The 12,530-nt window shown below is 40.9% G+C and overlaps 1 protein-coding gene across 1 annotated transcript in view; it reads left to right on the top strand.

Annotated features, from left to right (window-relative positions):
• Positions 1-12,530, top strand: part of SF3B3 (splicing factor 3b subunit 3) — a 37,351-nt gene that overhangs the window by 6,989 nt on the left and 17,832 nt on the right. The window contains exons 8-12 of the mRNA XM_044660470.1: positions 1,901-2,066; positions 3,364-3,459; positions 5,842-5,914; positions 11,376-11,527; positions 11,907-12,062. Coding sequence (XP_044516405.1) covers positions 1,901-2,066; positions 3,364-3,459; positions 5,842-5,914; positions 11,376-11,527; positions 11,907-12,062 — 643 coding nt within the window. The remainder of the gene's footprint in view (positions 1-1,900; positions 2,067-3,363; positions 3,460-5,841; positions 5,915-11,375; positions 11,528-11,906; positions 12,063-12,530) is intronic.

Here is a 12,530-nt window from a genome sequence, read left to right as displayed (position 1 = left end):
CTACTACCTTTATCTCCTTAATGGCTCCTCATCATCTTAATTTCTTTAACTGTGGGTATTCTTCAGGATTCTGACCTTTAACACTCTCGTCTGTACTTTTTCTGTGCTTTCGTTTACTCCCATACCTTTGGCTTCTATGGCTTCTATGCCAACAATCTTCTGATCCTCACTCTCATTCCTATAGTATTTATTGTAATATTTCTATTAGGATGTCTCATTGGCTCAGACATTTTTTGCTTTCTCATCTATAAAATGAGGATGATCTCTAAGGTCTCTTCCAGCTCTAGATCTGTATTGCAGTGAGCTTTCTCTCCAGATCAATTCCTCCTAGCTTCCCTATTTCTGTGAATAACATGCCAGTTCTCTCCCAGTAATCCAGTACCCAAATCTTCACCAAAATGCACGTGGCAGTAAGTGAGAGGAATTGATCAGGACCCATTAGCATCTCTTCCCTTTATGAAGGAAATTTACCCACCACCTCTTTGTCACAAATATGGCATCCCCTAGGGATTGCCCTCAAGTTTGGCTTCCCCTGTACGTCAGCATGCAACAGCAGCATGGAGAGCAGTATATGAATGGTGAACAAGGAAAAGTCACCCTGTTTTACTTCTATCCGGGTACTGGCAGGAGGGGACCTGCTGCAGGATGAACAACCACATGGGAAAGTTAGATTAGGGTTCTCTTTCTCCTTCTCATCTACCTTTCCCTTTTCCTGCCTACCAATAATTCTATGGTCAGACTCATACTTATTTATTTACCACCCTCCCCTCCCCCTAATTTATTATTATTTTTAAATCCTTACCTTCTGTCTTGGAGTCAGTACTGTGTATTGGCTCCAAGGCAGAAGAGTAGTGAGGGCTAGGCAATGGGGATCAAGTGACTTGCCCCAGGGTCACATGGCTGGGAAGTGTCTGAGGCCAAATTTGAACTATCTACTGAGCTACCCAGCTGCCCCCCAGACTCATATTTAAATAAGCATTTCCATTGCAGTGTACCCTTTGAACTGTTTTCTCATCTCTAATCCATCCTGAAAACAGACTTTGAAATTAATTTCCCAAAAGTAGTCATTCAGCCCAGTTATCTTATGCTTAACAAAATGTTTCTGAAGAGCCAGCCTGTCCTGAATACATCCTATATATGAGAGTTAGCTAGGAGTTTTTCTGTTATACTAACCTAGGATTCAGGAATCTGGGATTTAGTCCATGCTTTGCCTCCTAATTATCTGCTTGACTTTGGGGCTTGGTATTTGACTTAATTTGTCTTTACTTGTGGATGCTAAGAGTGCTTTATCTGTAGAATAAGGTTATCATATGTTGCCCTTGGCTATTCTAGTTATCTGCTGTCATTTTTTTCCCTTCCCTTTGTTGGTTTGCCCTTGAACCAACAAATACATTATACATTAATTAGTCTGGCTGGGTAAATCAATCTTGTTGCTTATTAGGAACTTGAATTAACTGCATTATTAAACCAGGCCACTTTCCAGTTCTCCATTCTAGGCTTTTGTTTTACAAAGTAATTTTATGTAAGGGGATATATGAAAGGTGAAAATAATGAGTAGAATGGGATTTTGACCATACTTTGAATTTCATTTTTATTCAATTTTACTAGGATTGTATATACCACATTTATATAACCTGCATGTATACATACCCTTTAAAGTTTTCAGCATTTCCATCTTTGATATTACTCTACTTTTCAAAAGAGTACTATGTTGGTGTAGATTCAGTAAACTTCTTAGCTCTACTCTGCTTAATAATAAAGAAAAAATCAAATACTGATGAGAACATTTGTTCTCTGACCTATATAGCAGTCTGCTAACATTAATATAGCGTATTTCTGGAGAAGATTATTCTTCCTATGTCCTGGCATGTGTGAGTTTTCACCGCTTCTTCCTTCACAGTTACCTGTATCAAATTGCCCATCTTGGTGATGATGATGAAGAACCAGAGTTCTCATCTGCCATGCCCCTGGAAGAGGGAGACACATTCTTTTTCCAGCCTCGGCCTCTGAAGAACTTAGTGTTGGTGGATGAACTGGATAGTCTCTCCCCTATTCTGTTTTGTCAGGTACTGCTCAGTCCTCCTGTCCTTGGGTTAGTGGGAGAAGGTCAGATGTGGTGGACTTTTTTTTTCTGGCTAGGTTGGGATATGTAAGTCTTTGGTGAGCCTTAGGAAAGGGGAAAGAACTATAGATACTCTTCTAGGGAATGTGGTGGTGGTGGTGGTGGTGGTGGTGTTTCTTTGAGAGGCTTACATAGGGGAATTTGAGCCCTCATTTAAATCACCCTTTAAACTAGTGTGTGTTGGGTGGGTACATATCTATAGACTTTATTGCTTCTAATTGTATATAAACTTTTTGAGGGCAGACATTTTTTACTTTTATACTCAGTTATCTTGCACATATTAAGCATTTAGCATATAAAATGGTTTTTTAATTGAATGTCATTCCTTAAAAATAATCATCTCAGAGGGATAGACAACAAATGAGAGTTTTATTTCTCATAGGGATGCTTCAAAAGTGGGGTTTTCTGCATTTATAATTAAGTCACAAATTCTAATTGGGCCCTACTAAAATTATTAGAGCACAGCTGGTGTTTGGCCCCAGAACATTGATTTCTTTTTTATGTCACCTTTCTAAGAAGAGATCTGGAAAGAGCTTCTCCATTTTAATCAGACTTTAAGTCTTTCTTTTGAGAAAAAGACAACTGAGCAAAAGAAAATGAAGCCAAGGACCACTATTTTCCATTTAGCTAATTTTTTCTTAGTGATTTAGAGAAAATAATTGTTCCAGGGGCAGCTGGGTAGCTCAGTGAATTTAGGTTCTAGGTTCAAATCTGGCCTCAGACACTTCCCAGCTGTGTGACCCTGGGCAAGTCACTTAACCCCCATTGCCCACCCTTACCACTCTTCTGCCTTGGAGCCAATACACAGTACTGACTTCAAGACAGAAGGTAAGGGTTTAAAAAAAATTGTTTCAAATTCACTTTGGGTGCTTTTATAGTTGAAGGAAATGACTGAAGATTTAATAAAGGAAGAGGAAAGTACCTTAGTAAAATGTAGCACACCCTACCTAGATTTAACGGAATTTCCTTGAATCTCAGGTAGTTGAGAATCTACACAGGCAAGACTTTGATTTTATGCTCTTATGTAAATTAACTGAAGAATTTTGTGCTGCCCATAAAAATTGAAGACATTTTCAGTGAATGGCTCTCTCACTCCAAATGGATGTTGCCTTTGAGGGCTAAGAAAGCCATATTACACCAGAGTCAAAGCTTTCAGCTTAGCTTCAGTTGAATCGGCTTGGCTCTGTTTGATTTGGGGTGACAGCTAAAGAAGTGTGCCCTAATCCTCTTACTCTATGCAGATTGCTGACCTGGCCAATGAAGACACCCCACAGCTATATGTAGCTTGTGGCAGGGGACCACGATCTTCTCTAAGGGTTTTGAGGCATGGATTAGAGGTAAGGTTGGAATGCTGGGTTCCTTGATATGGGATCATGGGATAATACTGAAGCAATAGAATATATTTTTACTTTGGTTGTAGTCAAGGGAATTAGGAATTGGTCTCTTTGTTGTTTCTGTTTTTTTAACTCTTACATTGTGTGGTTAGAATCAATACCTGTGGTTCAAGGGCTAGGCATTTGGGGTTAAGTGACTCGCCCAGCTAGGAAGTGTCTGAGGCCTCTTCATTGTTTAAAAAAATACTACTTTCCTGATGACTAATCTCTCCCAGGCCAGTCTTTATTCTTTTAATGATTCTTTTTAGAAAGGGTTATTTGAATTGATTTCACTAATTCATTGATTAATTCATTAATCAGCTAGGTAGGTGGCTTAGTGGATAGAGAACCAGGCCTGGAAACAGGAAATCCTGGATTCAAATCTGGCCTCCGACACTACCTAGCTGTGTGACCCTTGGACAGGTCACTTAACTCCAGTTGCCTAACCCTTACTGTTTTTCTGCTTTGGAACCAATATTTCCTGTCTATTTTAACATGGAAAGTAAGGGTTTTCTTAACAAATGAAATCTTCACATCTGTCAAGTTTTACTTTTTAGGATTTCAGAAAATTTGAAATGTTCTTTGAATTTGTAATACCCTTCATTGGTCTGCTGATTTTCATTGGTCTTAAACATATTCTTCTGTCCTTGACACTTTTCTTACATCTTTAATGTCCATGGATATCATTATTACTTGGGATAGCCAAGGTGGCACAGTGGATAGAACTCTTGAGCCTGGAGTCAGGAAGACCTGAGTTCAAATTTGGATTCAGATACTAGCTATGTGACCCTGAGCAAGTCACTTCACCCTCTTTGCCTTGATTTCCTCACCTATCAAATGAGCTGAAGAAGGAAATTGCAAACCACTCCAGTATCTTTGCCAAGAAAACCCCAAATGGGGTCATGAAGAGTCTGATACTTCTAAAACCAACCGAATGACAATAATATTATCATTAGTCCCATATCTCACTTTGTCAACGTGAGTTTATTTGCAGCCCTACAATCCTTCTGTTATGCCCATACATTTTAATTTTTAGCTGCTTTTAAATTGTCTCTGATGAGGTTATCAGCTTGGTGATGAGATCTGATCTTGAATTAGTATTCTTAATGACATTACCCAAGGTCATTGGACTCTGAGCCACCCCTCTTACTGTACTCTATATATTATATACTGTACTCTATATATTATATGTGAGAATGTGGGTCAGAGTTCTTCTTGTAACATTCAGAGTGGACTTGATCACGTTACTGCTTAGTAGTTAACTAACATGTGACATTGGAATATCAGTGACCCCAAACATTTTTTTTCTTATAGCCCTTAGACACAGAGGGACCTCTTGTTTCCATAGAAGTTAGTAAAGCAGAGACTTCAAACCCAGAGAGAAACAGGAGACACTAAGCTGTACATAAAGATCCTTTCAGACTGCTGCCCATTGACTTAAGAAAACCACATATTAAATATACATTTTAATAATACATCCCATTTAGATCAAATAGAAATTGCATATTAATCAGGTTCAGACTGCACTGGACAGTATTGTGGGCCTCAAATCAGTCTATGGTACTTGATATCTGATAGAGCAAATTAAAAACCATTTTTTTCTCCGTTTAATTTTTTTTTTTTAACCCTTGTACTTCGGTGTATTGTCTCATAGGTGGAAGTTGGTAAGGGTGGGCAATGGGGGTCAAGTGACTTGCCCAGGGTCACACAGCTGGGAAGTGGCTGAGGCCGGGTTTGAATCTAGGACCTCCTGTCTCTAGGCCTGACTCTCACTCCACTGAGCTACCCAGCTGCCCCTCCGTTTAATTTTTGAAAGAGCCATTATCCTCATGTTATGCTCTCAGGATTTATTTCCATCAGTGTTGCTTCTCTTGCCAATAGATGACAGTCCTCATAGATATTCTGAGTTGCTTTTGCCTGGTTGCTGAGCTGATAGTAATGAATCTCTGAATGTAGCTACTTAGGTTTTATTTCAGACATAACATGTGTGATCAGGCTTAGATTCAAAACCTTCTTAGCTTAGGGCCCTTGTATAATATGCAGTCTCTTGATGGCCTTTGAGAAGCCAAGTCTTCCTTTACCTCAGGAGGATGAGAGAAAACAGAATAGATACTGTTCATCTGTATTACATTTGAGCAGCCCAATAATGAATGAGTGTGGGTGGGAACTACAATAGCTACAGAAGATCACTCACTTTTGGGTTTTCTCTGTGCCTTTTGTACTTTTGACATTGCTGGTAATTATGGAAAAGAGCCTTTAGAGTTGATCTTGGGTGTTCGCTGTCTAGTCAGTTGGCAGCAGGATTGTCCTTCTGGCAGACTCATTCTTTGTCTCCTTTTCTGCTAGGTGTCAGAAATGGCTGTCTCAGAGCTGCCTGGTAACCCCAATGCTGTCTGGACCGTACGGCGGCACATTGAAGGTAGGTAACTTTTCCCCAACATCCAAGTACTACTATCCCTTGTGCAAAGGCCCACAACCTTAGAAGGCTGCAGTCATGATGCTTCTGATTGTCACTTGACCCAGCATCAGCTATAGTTGTTGATGTCTGATGTAATCTGAAATTTCTTTCTCAAGAAGCTCCAAGTAATTGGAGATTTCCTAGACAAGATGCTCTCTAATGTCTAGGAAGAGAGTTGCACCTGTTTTTGCCACAGAGTAATGTAGGATGTTACTCATTGTACCAGATTATGATCCCTGCAGGGATAAGTCCCCCAGGTTCCTATGAAATATGCCACAGTGTGTTTCCCTTTAAGACAGATTTAAGCATCAAGGCAGTAGTTACCTCTGCTCATTTCCTGATTTGATTGCCATTATTTGGTCACAAAAACGAAATGTGTCTGATAAACATTAGTGAGTTGCTAAGTGGGAGGAGCTCCTAAGAATCTGCTGCCCCCCAGCAGTAATTATGTTTGAGGAAACCAGATCCTGAGCAAGATATCCTGCTGAGACTGAGGAAAGAGAGCTGATGGTTTGGCTGAAAACCGAGTGCCCTACAAGGAGGTGTGCTTCCCCATTACCATTTACTGAGAGGGCGAACATGAAGGAAGAGGCAGTAGCATTGGAAGGGCTTGCACCCAGGAGTTTCTACCTGAGGCACAAAAACCCAACTCTGCCTTGGATTTCCTTTGTCACCTACCTGTTCTCTCCAACTTTCCCTAATGGACCCCCTCTTGGGAATACTGTCCTAAGGGATGAATGAGGTAGAATTCTTTCTGAGGGTGTTTGCTCCTTTTGTGGAGAGAGGACTTTGCAAGGCAGCATAATATAGTGGCATGAATTTAATTCAGTATCAGAAGAACTCAGTTGTGAGCCTCAGCTGTGCCCCTTTGTCACTGGGAAGGAGCAAATGGCATGCACTATGTCTTCCTCTGGGTTTTCACGAGGAAAACAATTAGATGCTGTTAGCCAGGAGGGAGGGCATTTCCATTTTCTATGGCTGGTTTCAGAGTGTATTGTTCTGCTGCTCTCTTGGCTACTTTACATAGGTAAAATAAGAAATTGCTTGGAATTTTAAAGCAACAGGACCTGGGTGAATTACTCTGGTAATTCTCAAAGTTCCTAAGGAATTTTAAAAACTATTTTCATGGTGTTTATGCTGTCCCTAGAAGAGAATTCGGGCAACAACAAAATTCACTCCTTTGACATGGTGACTTTCTGGTCTTGCAGGTTTTCTGAAAAGTACAACGTGAGAGATTGTACCATTTGACCTAACCCAGGTCCCTAAGATGTGGGAATTTATAGAAGGGCATTAGTTATGATAAGTTTGGACAAGACTGCAGGTCCCGAGCTCTCCCTCAGTAAATGATGTGGGAAGTTTTAATTGCTTTTCTTGTGACAGGGCCAGACCCCAGTTTATTGCACCCATTTCTTCAACAAATATTTTAATGTGTCCAGTCCTTTCTGGTAGGAACCATGGAATTTAGAAACATGAATGAGACTTAGACCCTCCTCTTACAAGGAATCAAGAATCCACTGGAGGAAATAAGCCAGTGTGTTACCCAGGGCCATGTATGATACCTACCAGAAAAGAAGTCCTGAGGGCTCTGATCAGACTCACACAGAGGCCTAAGAGAGAACACCAGGGTGTGGGATCATCATCTGCTCTCAGCTGAAAACCCAAAATGAAACCAAGTTTTACCCACATCGGCTCTTTTTCTCCTGAAACCCCAGGTTATAGTTGTGTTGCTGTTGCTGTTGAGTGACCTTTCCTTCTCTTGCCACATGCTGCAGTCTTCATGGCAAATACTAACTTTGGCTGGTACTTGGTGATACACACTACCAATACCGAGCCTTTTTTTCTCTTCCACAGGTGGCTGGTGGAGGTGCTGATCACCACAGGTGTGTACCTACGGCTAGGGTCTACTGTGGGGTCTCACATGTTCCCCAGGGAGAGGAACATGCAATCAGTATTGGAGCTGCCCTGGCAGCAGAGCAGCTCCCAGAAAGTGACTGCAGCTGGACATCCGTCTGTGCTGTAGCAACACTGTGGACCCTCTTGCCCAGACCTTCAGTGGTCAGAGGCAGAAATTAGTTGCCTTCTACTTCCCCCTTCCTCTCCCACAGCTTTTAGGGACCATGATGCATCTGCTTCTCAAACTCTGAAAAGCCTCTAGAAAACAACAGGTTTAGTTTTCCTTTGTAATTGGCACAGACTAATGGATTTGTCTCCTGGGAGGAGGCTTATTAAGTGTATTAGGAACTCAGTTGAGGCAAAGGAAGAAAGTGCAGCATGATAGCAGATGATTTAATTGAAAAGCAAAATGTGCAATTGAGGTAGTTGTCCAAGAGGGTGGGAGGGGTTTGGGTATTGAACCACCTAGAGATGGTTATTTCCATTCTTGTCTTTGCTGTTCTGACTTGAGTTGAGGTAGCAGTCCACAGGGCCTGAGTTGTGAGCATCTCCTGTTGGAAGCGTTTCCATAGTAATTAGTTGCTCCTGCAGCTCAGAAAGAGACCTAAGACTTTTCTACTAGTCTGTGTGACAGACAGGTCTCTCCTTAGACCGGAATTTGGGCAGGGAGTTGACAGATGATTCTAAATGCCTTACTACAGCGCTTTAAGAGTTTTCCCTTTAAGGGTCAGTGACTTATCTTTAATAAATTTTGCTATGGGAGGTAGAAGTTTACCTGAGCCCATGAACCATACAGGTGATCAGACTTCATTGGTTGGTTAATGTTAATTCCATCAAACAAGGTAACAAATATTCAGGCCTTGTTGGTCAGCTGTTGTGAATGAAGCCAGGGGGCTGTACTGGCCCTTCTTGGCTGCAGTTCAGAGTTGGAGGGAGGGGGACATCTCTAAGATGTTCTGCAAAGCCTTCAATTTAAAGAATGTGGAGGAGAACTTCTTTTGAAGTGATGGGGGACAGCAGTTGTCTCTGTTTCAATACCAGTTAAAAGTCCTTAGCTCAATGAATTTTCTGTTGGGAGTATAGACTGGGCAGTAGCAGCACCACCAACCATCTCATCCTGATCCTCCTGCAGCGTGAGACCTCAGTCTTGGGAGCCAGGCTTCTGATCCTTTGGCTAGCCCTCAGTGGTCTTTGTCTTCTCTGCAACAAAGATGCTGGCCCTTTTACTTTCATGGAATGGACTTTTCTAAGTTGAGTCATGTGATGAGAAATCCTGCCCAATTAGAGATCTTTAATTTCTTTCATTACCTTGTACATACTGCTCATTTGGGATTAACTGCCATTAATGGGTGACTAGAAAAAAGAAACTGCCAATCTTGTTTTTTAATTAAGCCATTCCAAGTATATACCAGAGCTTTAAAAAGTGTGCCAGAGAAACTCAGCCCAAAGAAGAATTCTCAAGGTTTATATGTAGCCGGGCTCATCAAACATGTGCTAAATAGAGTTGGGTTTTGAATGTGTCCTTTGCTTTTAGAATCAGAATGGAGAAAAATCCTATCCTCCTTTATAAGACCTTTAATACTTGGAATAGTTTGGTCTTGTGAAGCTCCATTTGAAGCTCTCTAAGCACTTGGCATCTATCTCCACTTAAACCAGAGGTACTGAAATGCAATTATTTGTCAAAGGCAATTCAGTCTTACTGCCCAGTTAGAAATTAAGCCTGTAGATTCCTGATCTAACCACAAGATTACCCTCTGGGAAACAGACTTAAATTTCCTTTTAATTGTAGCTGATGATACTGAGTCATCTAATGGAATATTCATTTTTTTTTTGTATGAGTAATTTGTGTATGTGTGAGAGTGATCTCTCATTTTTTTCTACTAGTTATCTGCCAAATATATATAGAATATAGAACTGGAAGGACCCTAGAGATCATAGTGTCCAATTTCCTCATTTTACCAATTAGGGAGCCAAATTCTAGAAAAGATAAGCAACCTGTCTGACTTTTGACAGATAGTAAGTGGTAGAAACAAGAGACAAACCTAGTCCTCTTATTCCAAGTCCAATGCTCTAATCAGTGCATCACATTGTCTTCTGAGCTGTTAGAATAATCTTAGCTCAGGTGACACAGAGTGCCACCAGGGCCAGAGTTGTGGGGTTGGTACCTTCATGACTCAGTTAACTTCATAGAAAAAACCGTCTAGCTGGCCATGTCAGAAGTGTTCATTGTTGATTATAAAGTAGATTGGACAATAGTGTGGATGGCTCAGTGAGGTCCTTCATCACTGATGGGAAAACTATTGTAAGTATATGTACTATTAGTACCGTCATCTTCAAATATGCAAAACAGTCAGGAAAGTGGTCCAGATTATGCTTTAACCAACTTCTGCTTTAGTTATTAACCAGCTACTCTTAATAACAATTCAGCAGAAGGCCCCCCCCGCCCCCCTCCCTTCAGTGTTCTCTCTTAATTTACCTATTGAAAGGATAAGGTCCAAATTTTACTTGAGAAAAAGAAAAATTTTAACAGTTATTTAAAAGACAAATCTTTCTTTTGTACAGAATTGCTTAGGCCTTCTATTTTTAAAGTTACATAGAACTGAATGTGTGGGAAACCAGTGGCCTGTAACTACTGGATTTGCCTGAGGGAGCATTTCCTTGGAGTATGTGTGTACCTAAAGGTCTTTGACCTCCTGATGAGTCTCATTAGTGTTTGTTTATCCAACTGCATTTCATTAAAGGAAAATTGTATCCTGATAGGCTTGGTTTGGGCCAATAGGTCATTGTTTTTTTCTTAATGAAAAGTCCTCATTTTATTTCCCAGAGAGGTCAAGGACTAACAGTACAAATTCCTTCCCTGATCCCCGTCAGCCTGTGTTTGCCATGTCATTCCTACTGGAAGAGACTGGTAGTCATTTCATTACTGGATTATTTGTTCCCTCCTGTCCTTTGGAGTTTGAGTTCTCATGAAACAGTCTTAGTTTCTGTTGGGAAAAGCAATTTGGAATCCTTTCTGGATCTTTACAGTTTCTCCTATTGAATGAGCTCTTACTTGGGAGCCAATAAAAAGACATGATACCTGGCTATATTGAATGAAAAGCGAGTTGCTTTATGGTTCTCTTAAGCCACTGTTGCTCTTTTCTCCCTAGAGCCCTATACCAACATTAAGCAGCCACATCTGGGGATGTGGGTTTGTTCCAGTGGCTTTGGGGGCAAATGGCAACAAGTTTTTGCTTAGAATGCCTTTCTGCTCAGACAGAGAAAATTGGGTTAATTTGGAAGCAAGTTTATCCCCAGATTCTTGAGTGTTCAGGCATAGTCTCTCTCCATCATTCTGATCTGCTCCTGGCTCATCCTGTATTATTTAATATTTTAATTGTGTGCTGATGACCACAGATGCTAAGAGCTGTGCTCTTGACAGGTTGCTGGAAGAGGAGCTCTTTACCTTGTGTATGTATTCATTTGGGGTTCCAAATATTGATTGTCCCAAACTAACCAGCTCTTCTCTTCCCTCTCCTTCCTTCCTTAGATGAATTTGATGCCTACATCATTGTGTCTTTCGTGAATGCCACCCTGGTACTTTCTATTGGAGAGACTGTAGAAGAAGTGACAGACTCTGGTTTCCTGGGTACCACTCCAACCTTATCCTGTTCCTTGTTAGGGGATGATGCTTTGGTGCAGGTGAGGAAACTTGGGAACTTTTAGGGGAAGTCACCTTACTCTGTCTCCTTTATCACTCTGATTTGGGACACAGGCTTAGTCTAGCCCAAGAAAGTATACAGCATCAAATCTAAACTGAGATTTTAATCATTCATGTAGATTTTGGACAAAGAGTTTTTCTCCAGACTTCATTTATTCTCTGGATAACTTTGTAAGAAAATATGAGATAATTAGATTTGAATATCTCAACTTGAGAATGAAAAACAAACTTATTTAATAGTGGCTTCATTTGGGACTAGGAGCCCTGTTTTTGTAACCTTACAAGTTATTGGAGTTGGGGGTGTTTTGGGCAATGGCCAGAGTAACTCTAAAATGAGTTTCCCTTTTGCTCTTGCTCTAGGTGTATCCAGATGGCATCCGGCACATCCGAGCAGATAAGAGAGTAAATGAATGGAAGACCCCGGGAAAGAAAACTATTGTGAAGTGTGCAGTAAACCAGCGGCAGGTGGTGATTGCCCTGACAGGAGGAGAGCTAGTCTACTTTGAGATGGATCCAGTATGTTACTTTAACACTGCCATATATTTTCCCAAATAGGACTTAGTGTAGGGGACCTGATGTGGGGGCTGTTGGGCTGCTTAGGGATATGGCCACAAGAGAAGAGGACTTGGGAGGATATGTGGCTAGAACCCCACTACCTGAACTCCTCCCTGGTCAAAAAGTTTCTACTCATCTTTCAGGAAACCAAAGTAAAATATGAAGCTTCCATTTGGTTCTCACCAGCCTTAGAGAAATCAGTACCTTTTATAGCCTAATGCTATATTTTTCTTGAGTTTGAGTTTTGCCCTCTTCTACTCAAATACATGTGCCTTTTGTAATGGCACAGATTTAATTTCTATGGTCTTGGCCATCACTTGCTTTTCCCAAAAGGAGGGATGTTGTAATTATTATTTCCATTAAGAATTGCAGTCTGTGGGTATGGCTACTTCAGAGAGAGAGAGAGAGAGAGAGAGATTGATTGATTGA

The sequence above is a fragment of the Gracilinanus agilis genome, chromosome 2 (genome assembly GCF_016433145.1).
Source record: "Gracilinanus agilis isolate LMUSP501 chromosome 2, AgileGrace, whole genome shotgun sequence".
NCBI lineage: Eukaryota > Metazoa > Chordata > Mammalia > Didelphimorphia > Didelphidae > Gracilinanus > Gracilinanus agilis.
Note: the sequence above shows the minus strand (reverse complement) of the source record. Positions and strands in the feature narration are given on the sequence as shown.